We start from the raw sequence: 25778 nt of genomic DNA on the forward strand, positions 1-25778 counted from the left end.
GTGTGAGTGAGAACGGAACCAAGATCAAGATCGAGTTCGAGAGAGAGAGAGATCGAGATCGAGAGATCGAGATCGAGAGATCGAGATCGAGAGATCGAGAGAGAGAGAGAGAGAGAGGGATCGAGAGATCGAGATCGAGAGATCGAGAGAACTCTTTTGAGCATCAGCGCCAACATCATAATTTTCTGACAAATCAACCATCAATATTATCTGACATTCCACCCTGTGTGTCGTGTGTTGTACGGCTCTATGCTTCAAGTGTAACAAATATCACAGTTTCGTCTACAAGTCCTTGACAACCGTTTCAGACGCTTCAGACGCTTCAGACGCTTCAGGTGGTGGAATCGCTGGTGCTGTTGAGCCTGCTTGCTCTTGCCCCTCGCAGGCTGAGGGTGGACGTGCATCTGGGTGATAGTGTGCAAGGGCACAGGATCAAGGAGGCGGGGCTGCCATTCGTCTCGGGTTTCTGTGGGTGTTTGACGACAACGCTTGGGTGGCGGTGAGCTTCGACCAACGGTTTGCGCCTGTTTGCATCGCATCATCGTACTGGCGCCATGGCGGCAACACGCGTGACCGAGCAGTTTCCGCCCAACTTGGATGTGACCAAGGCACCTCTGGCGTTTGGACAACGTGCTTTGCCCAAGCTCAACGAAGAGTTGCAGGACGGCCAGTCCTTGGAAATCAAGCTTCAGGCTCTCCGCAGCCTCAATGACAAGCTTCGTTCCCCCACCAACATTCAACAAGCCATTGATGCCGGTGCGTGCGCGCATTCAAATGTGTTGCCGGGTTTGACCGTCGAGTCGGCCCCACGTCGCTTCCTTTCTCACATGCTTCTTGTTCTTTGATTCTTTCTCGACGCGGTGCCCGTGGCTTAGGCATTGTCAAGAGTACACAGCATCTACTCAAGGACCAGGATGTGTTGGTCCGACAGCTCACCGTGCGTTTGGTGGGCCATTTCACTCAACACTCGATCGGGCGGACTGCGCTGCTGCAACAGGGCATCCTACCCACGCTGTGTGAGCTATACCACGATACAGACGTCCTCGTGCGCCAACGTGCCCATAGTGCCGTCCACATGCTGACCACTACGGCACAGGGCACGGCAGCTCTTTTGGACCTGGCTCAGGTGGCCGTCCTGGTCTATAAGCTGGAAGTGGAGCGCGAACATGACATTATCCTAGTGCCGCTCTTGGATACTCTGACGGCCATTATGAAATTTGATACATCGGCTGTCCTGACCAGCCGTGGCATCGACCAGTTTCTTGCTCTCTTTACCAATGCCAACCCCCAGGTGGTGGCCAGCGCCGCCCGTGCTTTAGCTGAACTCTGCGTCAGTGCTGAAGGCAAACAACAGGCCGTGGAAACCCAGGCCGTGGACAAGCTCGTCCCTTTGCTGCAGCACACCAGCTCCCTGGTCATCACGGCAGCATGCAACGCTCTGGCCAGGTCAGCTTGATACCACGGCTAAACTGGTCAATCGTCCTTGAAGCTGCCGTTGTGTCGACGTTGGATGTCGCTTTTGAGTTGTCGCGCGTGGTGCCTTGCTCGTCCTTGGGGTGAAGTTCACCATGGCGAGACTCGCTCTGTATTTCTTTTTTTTTTCACGACCCCATGCATTGTGTTTTGAAATAGCATTTGCATCACCACGCCGGGCAAAGAGGCTTTTGCACAATCAGACGCTGGCCTCGCCGCGCTTGTTCGCCTGCTCAGCATGCCCAACGAGGACGTGCAGCTTGCTGCCATCAAGGCCATTCATGTCACCTGTGAAGCCCCCACTTGCCGTGCTTACTATCGAGTCAACGCTTTACAGCAGGTATGATGATGGTGGAGGAGATGCTTCTTTTTGTTCTTCTTTCAACCTCGCTCCCTGCGTCTCCCCACTTTCTTTTCTTTTCTCTTTTTATTTTTTATTTTGATCCGACCATGTTTGCTCACGCGTCCGGGCTTTGGTTCTGGCTTGCTGGCGTAGCTGGGTACCCTCACCACCTTTGTAGGCACGCAGTTGGACCCCAAGGCCGTGTCGCGCGCCGCCGAGCGAGCGCTCAACACCATCAATTGGGAGCCTTAGGTCTTGTTTCTTCCCTCTTTTCTCTCCCGCTTGTTGTTGGCGCTGGCTTGCATTGATCAATGGAATGGCTCGCGAGCCCCTGCCTTTTGTGTCTGATGCCAACCCCCATATGACACACCAACCCTTGTCCTCTCACGCATCCTCGAAACAAGCGAGTTTCAAGGAAAGAAGCAACCTCGGCGTCAAGGGAGAGCAAGGAAGACCGTGAGCGACAGCCAACCAGACCAAGAGACCGCCACAGACCGAGAATCACGGCAGACCATCAAAGCCATGCAAACACGAGCACAACCAGCACACAGCCATCACCCACCCCATCACAGTCAAGTCAGCCAGCTTACACACCTCTCACTACATGTAGTAACTGCCCTTTCCTTTCCCGTAACCTCTCTCTATCAAACTTTTCTCTCTCTTGCAAACTCTCGTGTACTCTTACACACACACACACACACACACACACACACACACATAAAGTCACAACAACAACCGGATCCAAATAATCTGACAAAACACGCGTGCTCGTTTTTTTTTTTTTTCAGTACACACACACACACACACACACACACACACACACACACACACACACACACACACAGAGCAGTTGCGACACGAGACGTGCCACGAGACGACGGCGACGGTGACGGAGACGGGGAGCGGCGAGAGAGGCGGACGACGCGAGCGCGTCGAGTCGGAGTGATTTGGTGGCGTGTGGGCTTGGAGGGTTTTTGTTTTTTTTGGGGTGGGGCTTGGGTCGTTTTCGAGCTCGTGGTCATTGTCGCCATGAGTAAGCAGTTGAACAAGCAGGTGAGCTGGCAGGATGGCGCTGTCGTTCGTGTTTGCCACCGCCTCACGTGGGGACGACCTGCGCATGCCAGGCCCCGCTCCCCTTGCTTCCCCTTGTTGCCGCCGGGGGTGTTTTTCCCCCGCATCCCGTGGCATTGTGCCTGCGTGCCTTGACATGGTTGATTCGCTTCGCATCGTGCTGTATATACATATAGGGCCCAGCCACGCTGGCCCAGCTCCAAAACCTGATCAAGCGGGATAAGGAAGCCTATGCCGAAGAGTTTTTTCAGCAGTACCGCCGCTATGAGTAAGCCGCCCACTCTTTAAGCTCGCAATGCGCCTCTCCTTCTCCATTGCTGTGTCGCACCCTCATATCGTTGATCTGCCTGCCCACGCGCCTGGCCACTCTGCCATCTAGGGCCATGAGCCAGGTGTTCCGGCTCAAGCCGGATAGCGCACATGAAGACTTTGGCGAACTCGTCTCTTTCCTCAGCGCCGTGGCCCATTGCTTTCCCGATACCCTCAAGGTAGAGCTCGGCGCCTTGCATTGCATCTCCCACCTCCCCTTGCAAAAATATGAAAAGGCGATGTCAGGATGCTCAAGCATCTCGCTTCTTGTTCCCATCATCCAATCTGACTTGCGATAGAATCTGCCTCAAGAGCTGGCCGAGCTCCTGGAAAAGCACGCCGAGGTCCTGGACCCCGAGCTTCGAATGGTGCGTTTGCGCTTTGTCATCGTGATGTCTTGTCCATTTGGAGAATCTAATCTTTGGTGCCTCCTTCCTTTCATGGCCTAGACGCTGTGCCGAGCCCTGATCCTGCTCCGTAACAAGGATATGATCAAATCATCAGCCCTGCTCCAACTCTTCTTCACTCTCTTCCGGTCCGAACCTTGTCCCAACAATTTCTTAGGGCCGTCAGGGCTTCACGTCTTGCTTTTTTTTTTTTCTGACCCCGGATTGTCGGCGCCCATTTTACCATAGCTGCCCCGACAAGCAGCTCCGCTCGACCTTGTACAACCACATTGTAAACGATATCCGTCGTCTCAATGCCAAACACCAAAATCACGCCGTGAACAAAGCCTTGCAAAACTACATGTTCACCATGATCAATGATCCCTGCCTTGTGGCCGCCCGCAAGTGTCTGGACGCCATGATCGAGGTACCCATGTCACCCCTTGCCCGCTCGCCATCTCTATCTCCTGCAACCACCTATGCTCACTCGGATTCATCTCTCCGACGCCCACCTCTGCCTCGCGGGGCAGCTCTACAACCGCAATATCTGGAAGGACGATAAGTGCGTCAACGTCATTGCCCAGGCCTGCCTGCACGAACAAAGCAAGATTGCCACAACGGCCGTCAACTTCTTTCTCCAGGACAAGATCGTGCAGCAGATTGACGGCGACGACGAGGACGCCATGAGCACATACAAGGCCGCCATGGCTGCCAACGAGCACAACCGCAAAACCGCCAAGCGGAAAAAACAGGCCAGCAAGGTGCGACAGCGCTCCCTCCACTGCTCCCAACTCTATTCTCACCACCACCGCCCCATTGGTTCCATTTGCCCTGTTGTTCCCTCACGCATGCATGCACGCAATTCTCCCCTGTCTCTCGATAGGCCCTCAAGCAAGCCCAGCGCCAGGAGCGTAAACGCAACAACGTGCCTGTTTTCCATTTCCAAGCCCTTCATCAGATTCACAACCCCCAAAGTCAGTTCTCCCATCGTATTGAGCTAAACCTTTTATCACCATCCCTACAGCGACTCATGGCATCAGTCTGCGGATCTTTCGATCAGGTTTTGCCGAGCGTTTGCTGGCAAAGTTGCGACAGTCCAAGAGTGACAAATTTGACGTGCGCCTCATGTACATGAACCTCATCAGCCGACTTGTCGGTGTTCATGAAGTACGACAGCTCAGGCTCGCGCTTCCCTCGGTCCCGCTGCTCAGCTTACTTCACAGGCCTCCTCACGCGCGTTTGCATTCCGCCTGATCTGACTCTGCCTGCAGCTGGTGCTGCTGAACTTTTACCCCTTCCTTCAACGCTACCTGCAACCCTACCAGCAAGACGTGACAAAGGTACTCACGTACCTGGCCCAGGCCTCGCACGAGTACGTCCCAGACGATGCCCTGGAGAGCATTCTTAAGACCATTGCCGACAACTTTGTCACCGAGCGCTCCTCGCCTGAATCCATTGCCGTGGGGTCAGTGATCGCTTTGCTTTTGTTTGGCTCTGCAATCAACATCCACAGCCTGCGTGACTTTTTCTCACCCGTACAAATATCCCTGCGAATGCCCTTGCTGGGCCACTTAAACAGACTCAACTCCATTGCGGCAATTTGTGCCCGCTGCCCGCTGGCCATGACCCAACCGCTCCTCGAGGATCTCATCCAGTACAAGTCAAGCAAACACAAAATGTGCGCGGACCCGTCCCTTGCTTTTGCAGCTGGTCGAAATTGCATCACGGCTGCTGACGTTGCGTGTTGGCTGCACCTTGCTTCTTTTGCACAGTGTTACTGCCGCTGCGCGGTCGCTTATCCAATTGTTTCGTGAGAAGAACCCCGAGTTACTTCCACGCAAGGAGCGAGTACGTCTCACTCCTTCAAGAACGTGCATTTGCTCAGCACCTTTTTCACTCACGACCACTCTGGTGTGACCAATGACAGGGTCGCCCAGATGGCCAGGAACATGAGGTGTTGGGCTATGGCGAATCCAAACCACTGGACATGGTGCCGGGTACCGAGCTGCTTTCTCTTTACGAAGAGGCCAAGGCCTCTGGTGAAATCATCGAGGAGGAGGGCGACGATGGCTGGGAGACTGCCTCGGACGACAGCGATGACGAGTGGGTTCTTCACTGAGCTTTTAGGCGTGGGGCGGGCACCGCACTCTCCTCACACTTGTCACTACGATCGATAGAGCGGATTGGGTTACGGTGGAGCACAGCGATGACGAAGATTCGGGCAAGGCATCCAAGCGCGCCAAGAGCAAAGATGACGCTGCCGTATACAACGAGCAGCGTGATGACCGTACGTTGTCATGCTTGATCAAGTGCCACGCGGCTCTGTTTTTTTTTTTTTTTTTAAATAAAACCTTGGGAGTATTTTGTGCGCCAACATTTCCGAGGCCTCCCTCGCTCATGACCTTACAATTTTTACCACAGTGGTGCAAGACACCGTGGACAAGGCAACGCGTCTGCAGCGCGCCAAGGAGCTCTCCATGAACAAGGTCGGTCCGAGCCGTCAACTCAGCGATGCCTGCGCTCCTGGCTTGTCGCGCCTGCAAAGGCGCTGAACTGACGCGTGCAATGCTCGCTGTCCAGATCTTGACGCAAGAAGATTTTGAGCGCATCAAAAAGCTACAGGCGCAGCAGATGCTCCGACCCGCCTTTGGCGCCAAGACGACGGCCAAGGAGGAGCGCGATGTGCTGAGGGAAGAAGACATTTTGCCCGACGTTCGCAAGCGGCGCCAGGTATGGACCGTTTCCGAGCAATTACCTCACCGCCGGAGGCGCTGGTCTCTCGATCGTTTTGATCACTCTGTGCATCGTCTTGTTTACGTAGAGCAAAGAAGAGCGTCTGGCTCAGATCGAAGCTGGTCGAGAGGACCGTGGAAAGTTTGGCTACCGCAAGAGCAAGACCAACGAGTATGCGAGCACCACCAACAAGGACAAGGCAAAGCGCAAGAACCCCATGATGCTCAAGCACGCGCGCAAGGCTGTGGAGAAGCGAGGTCGCGACCTGAGGACCAAGCAAATCGATGCCCGCAAGTCCAAGCAAAAAGACCAGCGCAATCGCAAGTAGACCATCTGTCGTGGTGCCCATTGATCAATTCATGTTGGTTAGAAGCCGACCACAATCCTTGTTCGTCACCTTTGATTACTTTAACGTTCAATTACGAGGCACACTTTTCCGCCTTGGCTCCCTTCAACGGTGGAGCAAGACGCACGGGTCAATGACATCGTGTATAACCCCGTTCGGGAGGCGCATGCCGATGGCGCCACACGCCGCATCCCGGAGAGTTGCACCAAAAGAACCACGCATTTCTCCAGCCCTTTTGTATCTCCTGTCGCCGGCAGCAAGATATTAACGTGAGATGCACCGCGGCACAGCAAGAGTGGGGAGGTGGATCAGACGCAAAACAGGGAAGCATGATGATCAAACGGACGTCGCAGGTGACGGTGCGCTCGTGATGGGCCGCCCGATTAGAGATTTGCTTGGTGGTAAACCCAAAGGACACCATCAAGCAGGTCCCGAGACCGACACAACTGAAAGCCATGGACATGCCAAAGCTGTAAAAGAGAAGCACGAGGCTGCCATACCTAACGTAAATCGTGCAGAAACATGGAGAGAGAAATTGAGGCAGGATGAGTGCACAGGGAGGGGCTGAGTGGGTCAAGTCGAGTAGGCCGGGCGTATCGGCGTTTGAGAAACAAGTTTATTGGAGCGGCGGCGGCGGACAATACCAGTAGCCAGTGTGCCAAGCTCCTCGGCCACCCTTGCGCTCAACAAGGTCAATCATGCGCAGGATGGCCATGGTAAATATGCAAACGGCCGCCGTTCCCGTAGCCAAAAGTAGGACAACAAACACGCGATGATTGCGCTGCGACACGAGACATGGCAAGTGATCGATGGATGAACTTGGCTTGCGGTGGATTGGTTGGCAGAGGAAGCAAGGGTCGGTGACATTGGAGTGCAAACCTTGCCAATGCAGTTTTCAACGACACTGCCGGTGCAACAAAAGTTGGGGTAAGTTTGGGTGTCAGCGCGTGTAGGGGATTGTCAAAAGAAGTGTTGTTCAAACATGGTCAGAACGATGAAGCTTACTTGCAGTGGTGGTCATAGTGTTCGATGCAAAAGCCGCAGTGAGAACAATGTGAGGCATGGCTGGGCCGCCAAAGCTGGCATGTGATACACCACTTGTAGGTCTGACCCTGCCATTCAAAAAGCCGCCGCCGGGGGGGGGGGGGGAGCACAGTAAGTTTGGGTTGCAGGCTGAGTCAGGCACTGCGCGAGCAACGCCCATTGGAAAAGAGATGGCACAAGAAACGGGATAGAAAAACAAGTTGAAGGAAGCCCGCTTGAAGTGACGTACAGGCCTCCGTGACGGCGGGGGCGGAGGGGAATGGGAAATTGGAGAGGGGGTCGATTGGGAGACAGCCGGATCAACGTCCCTGGGCTCTGTATTTTGCATGTCGATGGCAACGGCACCATAGTTGGGCTGTTCAGCATGCTGCTGTAGGTGGTGGGATGAGGCACGGGGCACCCCACGGTCGTCGGGGGCGCGGGCCACCGGCTCGGCACTGGGTGCCAGCTGCTCGGGCGCCGGGGGCGGCATCGGGGCGGCAGCCGGAGAACCGGGGAGAATGACGCCAGGATCCATCCAATTGCAGAGGAAGAGGGTCAAAACGATGGTGCCTAGGGCAGCCACGAGCACATACTCCAGGGTGGTGTCCAAGTGATAACCCATCATCGGAATCGCCACCAAGTTGAGCGCGGCATAGAAGGACGTCCCGAGCGGAGGGACACAAACCCCAGTCCGTGCCCGCCCCATGATGACGCCACCTCCACATGCAAAAACCCAGCGTTGCCCCTCCCTCGCCACCCTTTGCCTGCCCCGATCCCTCCCAACAACAACAACGAGACGCTCAGCAGCAGCAAGATGAAGATGAATCCGTCCCAGCGACGTTGCCCTCCGTATCTGCGTGTGTGTGTGAGAGAGAGAGAGAGAGAGTGATGCCAAGTGCGAATGAGCAACATTTATCTGACAATTTCTCGCCGTCATTTATCTGACAATCACACACACACACACACACACACACACACACACACACACAGACAAAACCTCTCTCTCTTTCTCTCTCTACACACACACATACACATCCACACATCCACGCAAACACACGTGCAGTTTCGCTGATGTTTTACCACACACACACGGCAGAGCATCGAGATGGCGACGCGATTGATTGAGGAGTATCGGGCTCAAGGTCGTCGGCCGCCGAATCTGTTGGTATGTGGTGATGGGAAATGCATTTCCTCGTCCTCCTCCGGCTCCTCTTGGTCCTTCCGGTCCTCGTCCTGCTGTTTGTTGTTTGGTTTTTTGGTCAGAGTTGCATCGGCCTGGGCCTCACCTGCCATGGGTGGATGTGTGTAGGTGTGTGGAACGCCGGGTACGGGTAAGACGTCGCTCTGTGAGGAGCTGGCGCAACGCACAGGATGGACTCACATTGACATCTCGGCCCTTGCCCTGCGCCGGTACGGCTTGCTGCGTGTGGATGTATGCGCGCGCGTGGCTCGCCTGCTCGAACATCTTTTACCATCGTGCCACCTCCTCATCGCACCTTGTGTGCCACAGTCAGCTCCACGAGGGCTACGATGACTCGCGCCAAACGCACATTCTTGACGAAGACGCTGTAAGTCTCAACCCCATTTTCTTTTCCCCCTTTGTTGTCTTGCTTGCCCACCCAAACCCTGCTCTAATGTGCAGCACCTTCGCTCAACTTATTTTGTCTTCCTCCAAGGTGCTAGACGAGCTGGATGATGCCAATCAAGTCAACATAATGCAGGGTGGCTTTATCGTGGATTACCATGGTTGCGACTTTTTCCCCGAACGATTCTTCGACCTCGTCCTCATTCTGCGAGCCGAGAACAACATCCTCTGGGAGCGCCTGGAAGCTCGGTACACCATCGCGCCATCATTCCAGCCTCCTTTGGTCATCCCTCTCAATGCCCTCACCTTCTCCCGCTTTTTCTCAGCGGCTACCCACAGACCAAGGTGCAGGAAAACGTGGAGGCAGAAATCATGCAGGTGGTCCTTGAAGAGGCGCGTGAATCCTACAAGCACGAGATTATTCAGGTGTGTCCCCCTCGTCTTACCCATCTTCATCACTCACCACGAAAAAGCGGGCACCTTTTTTCTGGGCACGCTCATATTTCCACCCTCATCCGTTAGGAGCTACCCAGCAACACCTTGGACGATCACGAGGCTAACCTTGAGCGCATTTCACAATGGCTCCTTGCACACATGGAACAAGCCCCCAGGGTCTAGAATCAATTCGCCTCGACTTTAAACAGGTTGATCAACAAGGCTTTGAGTTCTCTGAGTGCCCTAGTTCTATCACGCTAATGTTCGGATCTCCATCCCTTCCCTGCTGTCTCGTCAAATGCGGCGAGAGAAACACATGCCTACAAACAGTGGTAAGGACCACGAGAGCGCCGCGCGCTTCTCATGGATGCAATTGAGATTTTCAAGCTGTAGTATCAGAAAGTGGGTCAAACGAACGCTGACAGCAACAAACCCCGTCCAAAGTTTCCGACATGAAAATCAACACTTCAAGACTCGGCGATGAAAAAAAAATCACAGCAACCCGGAGGAAACAACAAGACGAGGACAGGTCAGGTACATCCATGAACACAGCGTTCCATGAAGGCGTGTAAGCAAGCACAACAAATGTCTTTTCACATGTCAACCAAATACAGAAAAGTAGACGCCAAAACCTAAAAAACGCAAAACCTGTTACTGCACAAACGCCGACCCACCATCCACCCACATCAGTTCATGCCTTGCAACCTGAGTGAGTCGAGGCGTGTCCGTGCTGAGGATGCTTCATCAGCCATTGGCAGGCAAGCAAATCAGAGAGGCAAGCCGCAATGAAGCGTTTGACAATAAAACGATCTTGGAAGAGCAAAAAGGATAAAGGGCTCAAACTAGCAAAAAGACCACTTAACCCGGAAAGCAAACAAAAAAAAAGGGGGGGGGGGGGGGAAGACACATGCACTGTCTTAGCACTCCTCTTCATCCTCATCTTCAGCGCTTCCGCCGGTGGCGCCGGTGCTAAACGTGTTCATGGTGGCCCCGGAAGAGGCCCCAAAACGTTGCCGAACGACTGCCAGGAGCTTGTCCCTTGTATGCGTGCCCTTTTCCAAGTCGGCTCGAATGCCGGCGTGCTCGAGCGCCACCGTCTGGAGATCCTCATTGCTCATGGACATGAGGTTGGGCGGAGCCGGGGGCAAGGGCTCGTCACGGGTGATGGTCAGATCCAGAGCGCGCGAGCGTCGCAACAGATCAAAAACCAAATACGTTGCGTGCTGGTGATTCAGCACCCATTGATCATTGACTTTGACCAATCGATCTCCCTCGCGCAGGTCAGTGCGTTGAAGCGGACCTTGGGGATCAATGTCCGTGAGCGTCACCCCTTCCAAAAACATATAGCCTTGGCTAAGGTCCTTGGGCAAAGGGCTTAGCTTGAAGCCAAATGAAGAGCCCCGCTCTTTGGTCACATAGTAGTTGCGCATGCGGCGCTGCTCACAATAGTGCTCAGCCTCGCGTTGCTGTTCATCCTCCAGCTGCTGCTGATTCTGGAAAAAGAGGGAGCGCAAATCCGCGTGGCCATCCCCGGGGTCAAGAGGTCGCTTATATTCACTGTTGCTGTAGACTTCGTGCACTGTGGGAAGCGCGTCGCTAAAGGTCACGTGACGGTTTCCTGATGCTCGGGCGCCCCGTGCTGCCGAGCTAAAGGACGTCGTCGAAGCCGAGCTCCCATTCTGCAGCGCTACACCGTCCGGTTCCTGGGAGACATTCGTGCCATTGGGCAAGGCATCGTGTGTGGGGTTGGTGGCCGTGTCGTCACTGGGTACGGGCGAGGCCTGCATGGCAGCCACGGTCGGATCGACGAAACGCGATGAAATCTCCTCGATGGTGTACTCGCGGGTCCAGCCATCACGGGGATCAACCAAGACGCGCAGACCATAATGCTCAAAGGCGGCCTCTTGGAGCTGTTCGTTGCTCCAGGCCCCAAAGTCGGGCAACGGAGGAAGTGGCTCATTGCGTGTAATGGTAATATCAAGAGCGGGATGCGTATTGATAATATCCATCAAATACTTGGCATGGGGCAGGCTCACTACCCACTGGCCATTGATCTTGACGATGCGGTCGCCCTCGCGGCAGTTGCCGTCGGCAGCCAGTGCGCTTGGTTGGGCAATGCTTTTGATGCGCACGGGCTCGGCCAGGAGCAGGCCCGGCACGGTGGACTTGCCTGCGCTCTCCATTTCAAAACCAAACGTCTCAAAGGGGGCCTTCATGACGTAAAAGCCACGCAGCCGTGAATCAGAAACACTGGCCTCGACCTCGGCCCGCTGCTCTTCTTCCATGGCTTGCTGGTTGTGGCTGACAAGCTGGCGCAAATCGAGAAACTCCTTGTACTCAAGCTGACGCTTATACTCGTCGTGCGAGTAGGTTTCAAAGCTCTCGTTCTTGCTGAGGTTGATGGAGACACGGCGTTTGGGACGATTGGTGGCTGTCGTATTTGTAGTGGCGGGCGGAGCGGATGCAGGCGGAGCAACGGTGGGCGGGGCAGACGAGGGAGGGGCAGCGGCGAGAGGAGGGGTATCGTCTTGTGGCGGCTCCACGGGGGGTTCCGCGGGCGGGGCAGGAATGTGCACAATGGGTGGTGACGTGCTGGTGGTGCTGCCAGTGTCAGCGGCGACGGACGTCACGGCAGTGGAGGTGGAGGAAAGAAAGACGTCTCCTTCGGACGTGTCGTCAGCGTAGTCAGGGGGCGGAGGCCGCGGTGCAGATGCTTGCTGCGCTGGTTGGGCCTTGGGCTGCGGTGATACTGGTTGCTCGTGCACGGGCGGTTGGCTCGGAGCACTACTTGTCGGGGCGGCGGCAGTTGAGCTGGTCTGCAAGCTGTCTAATTTGGCCAAGGTGGCTAGCTCGTCATGAGAGAGGGCTTCCATTTCGTGGAAGGACTGACGTCGGGCTGATTCTCGCTTGGCCGCAGCGCTGTGTCCCCCACTCTTCTCGATGAAGACCGGGTCACGAGTCAAGGCTAAAAAGTGAAGCGGGGCAACAAAAGAGCCACCAGCCACGTAGCGCGCCCAGTCCAGGACCTGGGTGGAGGCTAAACCGAGCTGGCCCGGTGGAAATGGGGGTTCACCGACAGTACGATGAAGCTGTGACAGCTCAGCAGAGGTGAACCATTTGGCTTTGGTGTAACGGCAAGCCGGAGGCAGCTTGGTCTCGGGGCCAAGGTCATCTGATGGAGCAGGGTTTCGCAATGCATGGCAAATGAGGATGCAAGAGGCAAATGAGGATGCAAGAGGCAAATGAGGATGCAAGAGGCAAATGTCGGGAGGGGTGGCATCGAGGGTGGCGGCGGACCAGGGGTGCTCACCAGCAATTTCGACGAGGCAGACGACTCGCATGGGTGGGTCGTTGGGGGTGGAGGCGGTTTCGATGCGCAGAATGCCGGCGATGTGAACGGCTTGGTTGAGTGCGAATTTGCAGTAGCGATGCACGGACATGCCGAAATCTTCGGCGGGACGGAGCGGGGTCTCGAAAAACTGCCAGCCATTGTGCGCGGGCTCATCCTGCGCGAGGAGGAAGCGATCCCGGGTCCCGGTCTTGACGGGCACGATCATGACCGAGTTGAGGCGGGCAGGCATATCTGAGATGGAAGCCAGCGGAGTGCGCTGTGATGGGGTAGAAGCGCGGGAGCGGATGGAGGAGGACGTCGAGGATCCATGAAACCGGGGGCCCAAGTGTTGTGGGGAAAGGGGACGCTATGATGTGTGCGTGAGTGTGTGCGCGAGTGTGCGCAAGCAGAGAAGAGGGTGCGGGAAAGCGGGGCGTGCTGATGTGAGATCGAGTGTGCGGCAAGTGTGCTTCACAGCATGGCAAGCAAGAAACACTGGCAGTTGAACGGACTGAGCGAGGTCAGACCTGAGTCATGCTGGGTGTGGGGGAGAGAGGGATGGGGGTGGGATTCTTCAGCCTGTCCATCATCCATTGACGCTGACGCTCGTCGGCTTCTTGGACCAAAACTTTGAGGGGTTTGGTGCGGGGCTGCTCACGAATTTTGAGAACCGCCTGTGGCCACAGTGACAAGTAAAAGGGTGAGTTGGTTCCACTGTGGGTGGGCCGGCAAGTCAAGAAGGAAGAGAAAAAAGGGGGTGTTGTCAAGAGCATGATAAAGGGTGCGGCGGCGGGTTGGGTGGCCGATGGCACTGACCTCTTGGTGGGTGAGGTGGTTCAAAGGAATATCGTTGACTTTACGAACGATTTGGCCGACTTTGAGGCCGGCGAGGGCGGCGGGACCGCCATCATCAATGACCGTGACAAAGTGAATGGTGCCTTGAACTGCACGGTGTATGCGTTGACTGGATATCTGAAATCCAAGCTGCCCAGCTTTGTTGCGCTGAATAAAGATGCGCTTCATGGGTGGCCGGGCGAGCTGAGGCGGCGAGGCAGCGTGTGCGTGCGATGGTGTCCTAAGATGGTAGGGAGGTAGGGAGAAAGAGGAGGGGAAGAGAGAGGAGATCAGAATGTGATGATGGGAGGAGGATCAGGTGCACCAGTTTGCGTAAGACTGACTGTTGATCAAGCGAGTACGCGGCGCTGCCCAGCTTGCCCTTTGGGCTACCGGCTACGGAAAAAAAAAAACGTGGCAAGCGATGTTGAATGCGGCGACGGCGCTACAAGAAAGAAGAAAAAGCAAGGGCGGCTGGCAGCTGAAGACGCTACCTTGTGGGACATTTTCTGGCAGAACCGAGAGATCCCGAGACTCTTTGTTCCCCATGGTGGGCGGGTTGGAGAGCCAGCAAGGCGCGCGCGAGAGGCAGCAAGGCGGGCGGGCACGGGCTCGAGGTGAGCGCGAGCGTCACCGGTGGTGGGGGTGGATCAACCAGCCCACGGCCGTCACCCAATGACAAGAACACCAGGAAGGAAGCTGCCCAACGAGCTTCCAACTCCCCTACAATCGATCACAAACGAGCGCGCGCAGTCCAAACCGATGAGAAGGACGAGGCAACGACGACAGAGACCCTTGAAGAAGCGTGAGGAGGTAGAGGCGGAGGTAGAGGCGGAGGTAGAGGCGGAGGTAGAGGCGGAGGAAGGGGGCGGAAGCAGTCCTTTTTGATCCAATGATGGCGCAAACGTTGGCCCACACAAGCTCACACACACACACATTCATGTATCCATCTGGGTCCTCATACACACACATGCACGCGCGCACGCACGCATGCCTGCAACGGCTCAGGTCTCAGGTGTGTTCACGCGCACTGACCTCCGCCGCCACCGTTTGTGCTCCAGTCGTTGATGCCCTCGTCACAAGACGCGATGAGACTGAGACTGAGAGAGAGAGAGCTTTAGAGAGAGAGCTTTAGAGAGAGAGAGAGAGAGAGAGAGAGAGAGAGAGAGAGAGAGAGAGAGAGAGAGAGAGAGAGAGAGAGAGAGAGAGAGAGAGAGAGAGAGAGAGAGAGAGAGAGATAGACAGAGAGATAGACAGACAGAGAGACAGAGAGAGAGAGAGAGGGAGACAGAAAGAGAGAGAGAGAGAGCCAGAGAAGAGACAGAAAGAGAGATGAGAGACACAAGAGAGTGACGCGCTTCCACTTTTTTATCTGACAATACCTTCGATTTATTCTGACAATCAGTGCTGCTTTATGAATTTGCGGGAGAGCATAAACGACTCCACAACGATTCACATCTTCACAAGACCATGCAAACGAGCCATCAAAGACGAAATTCGAAATTCGTCAGATTACCAAGTGTCAGTCCCGCCTTGGCTTCAAACAAGAAAGAAAAAAGCTTTTTTCAAGTGTGAGACGGCCAACACCTTCGCAACGTATTTTCAGTGCTGAGGTGTGTGAATGAGAATGCGCTTCCGGCTCACACACACACACACACACACAAACAAGAGAGAGAAAAGGGCAGCGCGTCTTCCCCCTCACTCACTCACACACGGACGCATATGAATGCATGGGGGACCCTCCCTTCCGGGTGCCTGTGATCGACAGTGGCAATCGGGGGGGTACGGGGAGTTGGGCTTGGTTGCCGTCGGAAAAGAGAGACCCGGGGAGGCTGGGGGGGCGGAGGGGCCACTTGTGCAGCCCGTCAGTGTGTGATGATGCCACGGGCAGACCAATGGCAGTGCACACACACGCGCACACACACGGACGCACACACACTGCTAGCCATCTGCCTGGTCAGGTCACTGAGCGTTCAATGCAGTGCACTGCCTCGTCAGTCACGACCCCTGCGATCTCCCGGGATTGATGCGACTGACCGTCCCCTATGAATCCATCCAGTACAAGGCAACTACACAACAACATCTCCATCTCTCTCTCTCGCGCGCGCGCTCTTGCTCTCTCGCTTCTTCCGCCCCACCCCCCCTCCCCCCCCCCGTCCTTTTTTTCTTACTGTTGGCTCGTATTGATCATGTGCATGTCTGTGGTGGATCAACCCCGGTAGACTTTCTTCTGAGAGCTGCAGGCTCTCTCATTCCACGCGCTTCCCTTGACTCGAGGCCGACCGCAAAGTCATTGCTCGAGTCCAGACCGGGCGCCGAGTCCAGACGGGCCATTGGGACCCCTTTTCCCAAACACCAGCATCATGTTCATCTACCTCAGCAAGAAGATCAAAATCGCCATTCCCAATCCAATCCCGCTCAAATCCATTGCTTGGAATCAAGAGCAGGGCTGGATTGCCTGCGGTGGTGAAGAAGGTCCGCGCCCAGCCCCGCCTCACCCCCGCGAGCCCCACCAATGCGCCGCCTTGCGTCCCTCTTTTAAATTTTGATTTTCGACTTTTTTTTTTGTTTTTTTTGTTTTTTTTTGCTCTCTATCTCCCTCTCTCTCTCTCTCTCTCTCTCTCTCTCTCTCTCTCTCTCTCTTTCTCTCTCTCTCTTGGCAGGCTTGTTGAAGGTCATCAAGCTCGAAACGGCCAGCGACAAGAACAGCAGCAATCTCACCTTGAATCAAACCCTCTCTGGTCACAATGGCCGTGTCGAGGTTGGCCCTGCCCCTCTTCCTAGCCCCGCTCGCTCTGCCAAGAACCCTCACTCAACTGCGATCCTTGCAGGTGGTGACTTGGAACGAAAACTATCGGAAACTCACCACGGCAGATCAATATGGTCTCATTGTCGTTTGGATGCTCTTCAAGGTCCTTACCCGCTGCGCGCACCCCCTGGCCGTTTTTTCTGGCTCAGCAACGCCCTGCTCCTCTTGGCTGATTGAGACTGTTGCTCTTGCCTTGGTCCATTTCTTCCGTCGTCTTGTTTAGGGCCAATGGCACGAGGAAATGATCAACAACCGCAATAAGAGCTTTGTGACTGACATGAAGTGGAACTCGGATGGCCAGCGCATCTGCATTGCCTACGATGACGGCGATGTCATTGTCGGCCAGGTCGACGGTCAGCGCGTTTGGGGCAAGGGCCTCGGCTTTCACATTCGCCAAGTCGAATGGTCACCAAACGGCAAAAACATCCTGTTCGGCAGCAGTACCGGTGATGTCTTTGTCTACAACGAGCAGGGTGATCAGATTAGCAAACTCAACATGATCTGCCTTGAAGGTGGGTCAGAGCCGCTTCACTTGACCTTGACCTACCATGGACCCGAATTGTTCCCCTCCTCCCTCTTTGCTCACCCCAACGCGCAACAACGTAACCACTTAGGCTTAACCGAGGCCAAGCTCAAAGCCATGACCTGGTACAACGGCACTTTTGGCTACATGCAGCGTAACGCCCCTGTTCTCGCCATTTGCTACGAAAATGGCCGGATGCAGCTTATGCGCAACATCACCGACAGCAAGCCCATCCTTGTTGACGCCATGATGCGCATCTGCGCCGCCAAGTACGCCCGTGCTGCCCCGACAAATGCCACCTCAGTTTTGCCCACCCCTCATGCCTTGGCGGTACATTACATCCCAGGTGGAACCACAACGGTACCGTTCTGGCCGTGGCGGGCATTGAGAACACGGCGGGCTCCGAGGAGCAGGTAACATGCGCGCCCGCCACAACAGCTGCCGCCCAACTGAGGCAACATCCCATCATCCCCTCGCTCCTTGACACCATCTCGTCATGATCTCCCTTTCCTCCTCCCTTTCCTCCTCCCTTTCCCCCTTCCTTTCCTCCTTTTCTTACACACACACACACTCACATGTACACTGCCTTCCCCAGACTTGCACCGTGCAGTTTTACTCGCCGACCGGCGAGCACCAGCGCAGCCTCCACGTCCCGGGCTCTGACATTTCTGGCCTTGCATGGGAGCTGGGAGGTCTCAAGCTTTCTCTCACCGTGGTAGGCCCCTCAAAACCATGGCCTCTTCTATGAACCACGTGTTCAACCCCACATCTCCCTCAATCACCGTTGATTGTCACACCCCCACCCCTCTCTTTCGTACAGGACAACTTCATCTTCTTCGCCAACGTTCGCCCCGACTACTTTTGGGGCCACTTTGACAACACAGGTGAGCCCTTGCCGGCGTCATGCACCCAGGGCCCACCCATGAAATCTGGTTCCGGCTGACACTGGCTCATTCTCCGTGCTTTGTGCGCAGTTGTCTATGCCTTCAGCAAGCCGCAGCGCGACGAGCACTGCGTCGTATTCTGGGATGTCAAGCGCAAGCATCACACAGTCAAGTACATCAAGAACCTCGTCAACATTGCAGCGGCCGGCGATCGCTGCATCCTCTGCACCAAGAGCGACGATGATAGCGGCCAACACATTCTCATTATGTGCAATGCCATGGGTACCGCCATTGATTCCAAGTACATTGACATTGAGCCCATTCACACCCACATGTCTGATACCCACATTGTGGCCGCCTCCAATGAATGTGTCTATGTGTGGAACTTTGCCTCCAAGGTCTGCCAACCCAATATTTTTTTTTTTGTTTTTTTTTTGTTTTCTTGCGCCGTTTTCCTGCACAGTTGGCTTCGTCGCTTTGCCACAGGCCGCGTCTGCACCCCGTTTGCTCACGCATCATGCATCCTGCTTGCCTTGGCCATTCTTCGCGCCCGGCTGTCCCTACTTTTGCTCTACAAGTCGAGCGAAAAGTCGCGACGCACAGATGAAAAGATCTTCCACATTGATGACAGCCCCACAGGTGGCAAGGACACCGACCCTACACGCTTTCGCAAGGCGCGCACCACAACTCAGGACCCTGTCTGCGCCGTCTGCGTCTCGGATCGTCTGCTGATGGTCTCGCGCGTCTCTGGCGCTCTTCACCAATATGGCTTGCCCAAGGCTGCGCTCGAGATCAAGCATGCCCTTAATTGCCGCCCCGATCGCATCCGCCTCAACTCTGACTCAACTCGGCTGGCCATCCTTGATATTGATGGTCCGTTGTCTGTGATGCAACCACCATGCATTCATAGCAGGCCCGACTCGACCATGACACAGGGGTGCAACAGCCATGATTCTGACCACCACCACCACCTATCCTTCTCCTCACATGCATGTAGGTGTGCTCACTTTTTTTGACCCTGAAGCCAAGCGCCTCAACCCGGAGACTGGCAACGTCGTGTATGGCCTGCCCGTGGAAGATTTTGAACGCAAAGTATGGACGCAGACCTCCCGTTTGAGGCACGCGTGACACTCTGCCCAGGACACCGCCTGATACATTTGTGTCCTGATAGGACGTTTGGGACTTCCGTTGGGCTGATGACAACCCCTCACTCTTTGCCATGATGGAGCGATCCTACATGTACATCTTCCGTGACCTTGACCCTGAAGAGCCCATTCCCAGCAACGCCTACATTAGCAAGTTTAGCAACCTGCAAGTCGAGTCCGTGGCACTGGATGAGGTCATGTCAGACCCTGAGCACCCGACCAACGTAGGTGACACCATCGACCGTTCTAACCCTGCAATTTTGCGGCCAGCAGCTTCCAATGCTCAATCATGAACAATTGGGGTTTTTGCTTGACTACCGAGCAGACGCACTACTTTGAGCGTGAAATCAAGTCTTTGCGCGATACGCGCACCCTTCTCAAGACTGTTACCATTGAGGATGCCTACAACTACATTGAGCAAAACCCCCATCCTCGCCTCTGGCGTCTCCTCGCCGAATCGGTGCGTGTCTGCTCATTTTAGTTGCCCCTTGATTCCGTCCCAATAACAGCTTGTATCGTAAGCTGGGGGACAAGGAATAAAAAAAAATGTGTTCACCTAACGCTTGTCATGGTGCGTCGATGACAGGCTTTGGGACAAATGGATCTTGACATTGCAGACAAGGCTTTTGTTCGCTGCCAGGATTTGCAAGGTGTGACCCGTGCCGCTCTGACCCTGCATTCTCTGTTCGGGCCTTTGCTCATTTGTTGTTTCCCTTCGCCTTGCGTCTTGCAACACTGGCCAGGTATCCACTTTGTCAAGCATCTGGAAGCTTTGGGTGACAAGAAGAAGCAAGAGGCCGAGGTGGCGGCCTACTTTCAGGAGTTTGACAAGGCTCAACAGCTCTTGCTCAACATTGATCGCCGTGACTTGGCCATTTCCATGCGTCGCAAGCTCGGCGACTGGTTCCGCGTCATTCAGCTTGTACGGGCCGGTGGCGGTGCCAGTGACCAAGAGCTCAAACACGCTTGGACGAGCATTGGCCAGTACTACTTTGAGCGCCAGCGATACCAAACGGCCCGCGAGCATTTTGCGCAGGCCGGCTATGTCAAGGGTCTGATTGAGAGCTGCTTCCATCTGGAAGATTGGAAGGGTTTGGAGGACCAGGTTTGTGCACAAGTCGCTTTGGTGATGGATGTCGCTCAACAAGCTGATGAGCGACCACCGCCATTAGCCTGACCCTCATCCCTCTCTTTCTTCTTTGGTAGATTGATGTGTTGCCTGAAGGTGATGACTTGCTGCGTCGGGCAGGCCAGCTCTTGGCCACAGCAGGCTTGAGCGAGCTCTCAGGGAAGGCCTACGTTCGTGCTGGCCTTATCAAAGACGCCATCGATGTTTGTGTCAAGCAAAATCAGTGGGATGCAGCCGTGACCCTGGCCAACGAGCACAACGTCACCGAGGTATGCGATTTGCACCTTTTGTCACCGAGGTGGAGCGAGTGGCTCACATCAAAGACCGTGCCTACTTAGATTGATACGCTTTTGCACAAGTACGCTTCCCATCTTTTGAGCAAAAACAAGATTGTCGAAGCCGTCGAGGTTAGTCCCAGGCGCCGCGATTGCCAAGGCCCCCTCGTCTCGACTTGGTTCAGCTTGTTGCTCATGCAGACTTGCCGATGGGGTGGTTGTGCGTCCATGCAGCTGTATCGCAAAGCAAAATCACATGTGGATTGCGCAAAACTCCTCTTCGACATGGCTGCCACTGCATTGTTGAATCGCAAGAACCTGCGGTAAGTTGGTTCATGACAATCAAGCGGTGTTGTAGTTTTGGCTTCGGGACGACAGCAAGCCTTATCTTACGTTCTGACACAGGGCCAAGAAGCTATTCGTTCTCGGTGCCATGGAGGTTGAGCAGCACAAGGACCGGCGCAGTGGGGACCAGACCCTAGAGGGTCTGCTGGAGGATGATCAGCTGGATGATGAAAAGGCCAAGGTCATCGAGCATGCCTGGCGTGGCGCCGAGGCCTGTCATTTCTTGCTGCTTGGTCAAAAGCAGGTACGAAATGGCTCTCTGCGCGAAATCAGCCAAGCAAGCGCCGAAAGGTGTTGGAAATGATTTGGTGCGTGTCTCACTTTGAACTCTGGTGCTTGGTCCGGCTCGTCCATGGCGTGGTCTTGCGCAGCTGCATGCCTCCAAGCCCTACGATGCGCTGCGTTGCGCTGTGCGCTTGACCGAATACGATGATATCGTGGACCCGCTTTTGGCCTACTCCCTGCTCGCGCTGGCTGCTGCGGCCACACGCAACTACGCCATCTGTTCCAAGGCGTTTGTCAAGCTGGAAAGTTTGCCCAAGCAGGGTCGCATGAAGGCTCAAATTGAATCCTTGGCGACGGAGTTGTTCTCAGCGTAAGTGTTCTATCTGTTTTGCAAGTGGACTGTGTTGGGTGTTGGGCCTTCCTCTTGCCTCACGTCAGTTCGGCCGTGCTCCCTGCAGACACCCTCCCAAGAATGCGCCCGCTGCCACATTGGAATGCCCTTCCTGTTCTCACGAGAATCCCGACTGGTGAGTGTTGACATTGTTATTATCCTTGTCTCTCTTCGCCTCGTTGTCATCATCAGACATGCTCATCGTGTGACCTTGGTTCATTTCAGGGCGACGTCCTGCCAAGCATGTGAAATGAAGTTTTTGGCCTCAGTCGCCAGCGGTCGCCCCATGGTTGATCTCGAGGTTTGTCCCGTGTTTGCACCGCTTTCTCGCTATCTCTCGAGTCCATTGCACTGACACGATCATTTTGTCTCACGCTGTTAAACTTGATGACTTTCTGCTTTCTTTAGTACTGGATTTGCGAGGGCTGCAAGCACCGGGCTGGCATTGAGGAGATTTCAGCCTACCAATTCTGCCCTCTCTGCCACACCGCTGTTGGCCTGGATTAAAAAAAAATAAGCAGATCAAAAGGAACGGGAAGCCGCTTGAATCCTGTGTCCCTAACAGATGGATTTCTCACCATGGCTACAGATGTTTGATGCTCGTTTGTGTTCTGTGTCTGCCGTGTTCACGCGAGGAAGTGACATACGACAGCTGCGTGTACAAAATCTTTCAATTTATGGTACAAAATCATTTTGGTCAAAGGTCAAATAAACACACCATGCGCGTCGGTAGAGCGAGAACAGCACCTGCCGAGCATCCAGTTCAGGGTCAGGAGCGGGGAACGCAAACAATGGAGACCACCTCGTCAGCGGCATCCGCCGTATTGTACAGCTCATGCAAGGCTGTAATGGCGGCCTCTTCTATCTGAATCACCTGGACCGACTTGCCGCGACGACTGGCAGCATGATCTCGCTCCTTCTCAAGGTTTCGCACGATTTCACGAAACGAACCGCCCGCGGCCGCCGTAGGCCGTTCCAATGAGGAGCCGCCAAGCGAGGAACCGCCCCACATGGGGGCTTCAGGGGTCGGTGCTGCTGCGCCACTTTGCAGCTTGGACGTGTACAAGAGCTGCGCTCGCGTGTCGGCCAAGGCCTCGCGCTCCAGATCCAACAGGGTGGGGCGGCTTTTGGAGGGAGATGCACTCTGGCGCTGGGCGGCAGCAGGTGTTGGGCCGGCCGCAATGGCCGCCATGGCGACTGACGCGAGTGGCGCCATGGTAGCTGCAGGCGGCGTAGGTTGTGCAAACAGCCAGGACGCTGCGGGCCCGGCTGGAGGTGGTATCGACGTCACCGAGGATGCCGAAGTGGGTGGCTGAGCCGTGTCAACTTGTTGTTGACGCAAGAGCTCTTTGCGTTGCTTCTGTGACAGCTTCTTTGGGCTACGCTTGTGCCCCGCGCTGCTCTTGTGCTTGGAGTCGCTTGATCCCCCGGCCGGCAATAAGGAAGGAAATGAGGCTTTGGGCCCCCCCTCTGACGGAACTGGCTGGAGGGCTGGTAATGGCGGAAGCGCCTGGGGTAAGGGGACCACCTCCGTGGTCGGGCTCGAGAGCGAGGCCTCCGCCTGAGTGCGCTCTTCTTGTTCCTGCAAGCGACGCAAGCGACGGCGCTCCTTGCTGGTCATGCGTCCTGCTCCATCGGCTCCGGGACTACCCGGGGTAAGAGGTGGCGACTCGATCGTAGTGTCGGCATTTGAGCTGACTGCGTCGGTTGAGAGCGCTGCAAGCAGAGGAGGTGGGGTGGATGCCGTGGACGGGGCGGCAGCAGACGCAGTCTTGGCACGTTCCGAAATGGTGCCTGTGCGCTTTTTAGACTTTTTGGTGCGCCGATTAGCACTGGCACCTGCGTTGACAGCGTTTGGCTGTGCCGGGCCGCTCAAAACCTCTTGCGCTTGCGCACTAATGGGTTTGGTGGGATCAAAGTCAGGATTGCCCATCAGAATCTCTGTGGCCCGCCGCACGCCGACTTGGGAATACCCATAGCGGCTGAGTAGACGCCGCACCGCCAACGGGTCGAACCCCATCTTGAGCATAGATTGAACAAAAAAGTCTTCACCCTCGGCCAAAACGTCATCGCTGGCTGCTGCCGCCGCCTCGAGGTCGACAATTGATGTTCCTCGACTTGAAGCGCGTCGCGGACGCGCGGGTTTAGTCAGCTTATAGGGTTGCTTCAGTTTTGCGGCTAGTTCCGGATTGTTGGCAGGGTCAAACACGAAGCGATCCACGGCAATCTTGCCAAACTCGGCCAGCAACCAAATCGGAGCCCCTGCCGCTGGTAAGCTCAAAGCGCGGGGAGGTAAGCGCCGTTGCAAAACGAGAGACATGGTCTCCAATAGCTCTACTGGGATGCTGGCTAGCACGTGGGTGCAAAGCAAATGCTCGAGATGCCGAATAGCATGGTGAGCGCACGCAGCAATGAGCCCCCTGTGATGAAAGGTACAGGCGTGAACGGCCACTTCGGCAAAGTTAGACAGGTCCAAACGCAAGGCCAGCTCCTGGCCCGCGAGATCAGCCAGCCGAGGCACGCTATAGTAGCTGGCCATGGCTACAGCATTGGTCCAACAAGCACGAAAAAAAAAGAATTTTGCATGAGGATGGAGGCACGAACGATCATCAAACATCCGCAAGCGCACACAGAGCCAGCTGGCACAGAATAATCCCTGGAACGCACCAAAGACTTCAAGGACGTCCTGCAGCTGATAAGAAGCGCCAAACTCTGCGAGCTCGGTATAGAGGTAGGTGACAAAGGTCTCGGTGCACTGCGCAGACCAGCCCGTGTAGTCAACCTCAGCCAAGTCGCTGCCGTTCCATCGGCGCGAAAGAAGGGCCCGCAGGACTGAACTGTGTAGAACCAGCAAGCCGCGTGGTACCAGAAGCTCATCCGCAGATGTTTGTCGGAGCATCACTGCCGTGGCTCGCATGGAGCTGGAACCGGCACCTTCATTCTTTGGACGAGACAAGAGCAGGTCGGTGGGGCTGGAAGCAGGGTTGTTGCGGCTCGCATTAAGAGCGGCGCTCAAGTCCGACCAGCTCAGGAGGTTGGCAACTTCGATCAAGCGTTGTCGCTGCTGCTCTGTCAAAGGTTCGTCGGTGATGGGCAAGTGGCCCAAGTACAACAGCGCGAGACAGATTCGCAAATCAGCTAGCGTACATTCGGGCAGCTCGAAAGCTTCAACGGTGGGATTGTACCGCTGATCCAGCGCAGCAAGCTGTTGAAAGACAAAGGCATGGCCCAGCATGCATCCATCTTGCACAGTGATCACGGCGTTTGGGAGCATATCTTCCGCAAAAGTGAGCCACGGCTCGTGCCCTGTATCTAATGTCTGAAACATGATGTTCAGGTGATGGTTGTGCTTGTGATCATGCCACTGATCGACTGCCTGTCGCACGGTTTCAACATCCGGCTTTGCCAAAGGTATGGCTTGGACCATGCCAAATAAGCGTGGGCGTAGGCTCGGCAGACGTGGGGCAGTGATCGGCACACGCCCGGTATCCACAGCGTTGGCAGTGACAGGCAAGGCGCCCAGGTGAGGCGCATGGAAGTCGCTTCGGCGACAAGACCGTGTAGCCAGCAGATGCGCACCAGCAGGATCACAAAAAACACGGCGCGCTTGAAAGAGCTGCCGGCGCGCCAAGGGATGTGCGAAACAATCGTCAAAGGCAGAACGGAGGCTGTGCGTTGTGATGGTACTTCGACCAGGCCGACAAGCGGAGCGGCAATGGTTGTGGGGGATTTACCTTTGGAACAACCGTGGCTTGGCACGACGCTTCAGGTTTGGAAGAGTTTATACAACACCGAAAAACTTGTTCGCGAAATCGATCAATGACGTGCAAAACGAGGTGCTCTTGGTCCTGCATCATTGGGGAATAAAATAAAAGGGGAGGGGGGGGGGGCAGGCGGTGTGAGGCTAATAGAGGGGCCTTTTAGCAAAATTGACCTGTGGTGACGGGGTTTGAGCAGGATGTGAATGAAGGCAGCCGAGAAGGACCAACCTGTACACCAAGGCAAAAGCTTGAGATGACGAGTGTATGGACATGACTCAGTCGCAAGGGCAAGAGAATGCCATCGTTGTAGTACCAAAGGCTCCCAGCACTACTCAATGCCACAAGTCGCCCATCCTGACCCAGTTGCACGCTAAAAATTTCCATGGCACGCGCAGGATGCCAGAAAAAAAATACGGGGG

At 55.4% G+C, this 25778-nt stretch overlaps 6 protein-coding genes across 6 annotated transcripts in view; 3 read left to right on the forward strand and 3 right to left on the reverse strand.

Annotated features, from left to right (window-relative positions):
* The first annotated feature begins 480 nt into the window (after positions 1-480).
* On the forward strand, positions 481-6691 carry MONBRDRAFT_38740 (uncharacterized protein). The gene is made up of 18 exons (XM_001749390.1): positions 481-756; positions 876-1446; positions 1633-1813; positions 3064-3155; positions 3267-3375; positions 3496-3564; positions 3646-3731; positions 3832-4009; positions 4113-4343; positions 4466-4556; positions 4607-4749; positions 4854-5260; positions 5355-5430; positions 5510-5685; positions 5760-5869; positions 6004-6068; positions 6163-6312; positions 6404-6691. The coding sequence occupies exons 1-18, from the start codon at positions 555-557 to the stop codon at positions 6641-6643; spliced, it is 3177 nt and encodes a 1058-aa protein (XP_001749442.1). The 5' UTR covers positions 481-554; the 3' UTR covers positions 6644-6691.
* Positions 6692-7662: 971 nt separating this feature from the next.
* MONBRDRAFT_29011 (uncharacterized protein) lies at positions 7663-8393 on the reverse strand (the record flags this gene model as incomplete). The annotated part of the gene is made up of 2 exons (XM_001749448.1): positions 7663-7773; positions 7935-8393. The coding sequence occupies 2 exons, from the start codon at positions 8391-8393 to the stop codon at positions 7663-7665; spliced, it is 570 nt and encodes a 189-aa protein (XP_001749500.1).
* Positions 8394-8766: 373 nt separating this feature from the next.
* MONBRDRAFT_38741 (uncharacterized protein) lies at positions 8767-10603 on the forward strand. The gene is made up of 6 exons (XM_001749391.1): positions 8767-8852; positions 8997-9097; positions 9198-9255; positions 9364-9521; positions 9599-9698; positions 9795-10603. Exons 1-6 carry the CDS (start codon positions 8793-8795, stop codon positions 9888-9890), a joined length of 573 nt encoding a protein of 190 aa, XP_001749443.1. The 5' UTR covers positions 8767-8792; the 3' UTR covers positions 9891-10603.
* A 21-nt stretch (positions 10604-10624) lies between these two features.
* Positions 10625-15604, reverse strand: MONBRDRAFT_34148 (uncharacterized protein; the record flags this gene model as incomplete). Its single annotated transcript, XM_001749449.1, has 5 exons — positions 10625-13405; positions 13566-13712; positions 13855-14113; positions 14974-15279; positions 15579-15604. 5 exons carry the CDS (start codon positions 15602-15604, stop codon positions 10625-10627), a joined length of 3519 nt encoding a protein of 1172 aa, XP_001749501.1.
* A 631-nt stretch (positions 15605-16235) lies between these two features.
* On the forward strand, positions 16236-22282 carry MONBRDRAFT_34149 (uncharacterized protein; the record flags this gene model as incomplete). The annotated part of the gene is made up of 22 exons (XM_001749392.1): positions 16236-16347; positions 16536-16633; positions 16704-16784; positions 16905-17193; positions 17296-17473; positions 17551-17617; positions 17800-17919; positions 18025-18088; positions 18179-18961; positions 19086-19180; positions 19260-19457; positions 19559-19693; positions 19820-19883; positions 19977-20338; positions 20440-20631; positions 20701-20769; positions 20872-20960; positions 21043-21226; positions 21354-21577; positions 21666-21734; positions 21824-21899; positions 22007-22282. 22 exons carry the CDS (start codon positions 16236-16238, stop codon positions 22103-22105), a joined length of 3648 nt encoding a protein of 1215 aa, XP_001749444.1. The 3' UTR covers positions 22106-22282.
* An 85-nt stretch (positions 22283-22367) lies between these two features.
* The window catches only part of MONBRDRAFT_11635 (uncharacterized protein), a gene marked incomplete at both ends in the record, with an annotated part of 5663 nt that continues 2252 nt past the window's right edge, over positions 22368-25778 (reverse strand). Inside the window, 2 exons of the mRNA XM_001749450.1 lie at positions 22368-25214; positions 25333-25446. Coding sequence (XP_001749502.1) covers positions 22368-25214; positions 25333-25446 — 2961 coding nt within the window. The remainder of the gene's footprint in view (positions 25215-25332; positions 25447-25778) is intronic.

The sequence above is a fragment of the Monosiga brevicollis genome, genomic scaffold, assembly GCF_000002865.3.
Source record: "Monosiga brevicollis MX1 MONBRscaffold_30 genomic scaffold, whole genome shotgun sequence".
In the NCBI taxonomy this organism is placed as follows: Eukaryota; class Choanoflagellata; order Craspedida; family Salpingoecidae; genus Monosiga; species Monosiga brevicollis.

What these genes read in the sequence shown, in the direction of transcription:
- MONBRDRAFT_38740 (XM_001749390.1), top strand. Translation starts at nt 555, where the DNA reads ATGGCGGCAACACGCGTGACCGAGCAGTTTCCGCCCAACTTGGATGTG. An exon ending in GACTTGTCGGTGTTCATGAA is followed by an intron (nt 4,750 to 4,853) that starts GTACGACAGCTC and finishes CTCTGCCTGCAG; the next exon opens with CTGGTGCTGCTGAACTTTTA. An exon ending in TACTTCCACGCAAGGAGCGA is followed by an intron (nt 5,431 to 5,509) that starts GTACGTCTCACT and finishes GACCAATGACAG; the next exon opens with GGTCGCCCAGATGGCCAGGA.
- MONBRDRAFT_38741 (XM_001749391.1), top strand. Translation starts at nt 8,793, where the DNA reads ATGGCGACGCGATTGATTGAGGAGTATCGGGCTCAAGGTCGTCGGCCG. An exon ending in TGGGAGCGCCTGGAAGCTCG is followed by an intron (nt 9,522 to 9,598) that starts GTACACCATCGC and finishes GCTTTTTCTCAG; the next exon opens with CGGCTACCCACAGACCAAGG. An exon ending in ACAAGCACGAGATTATTCAG is followed by an intron (nt 9,699 to 9,794) that starts GTGTGTCCCCCT and finishes CTCATCCGTTAG; the next exon opens with GAGCTACCCAGCAACACCTT.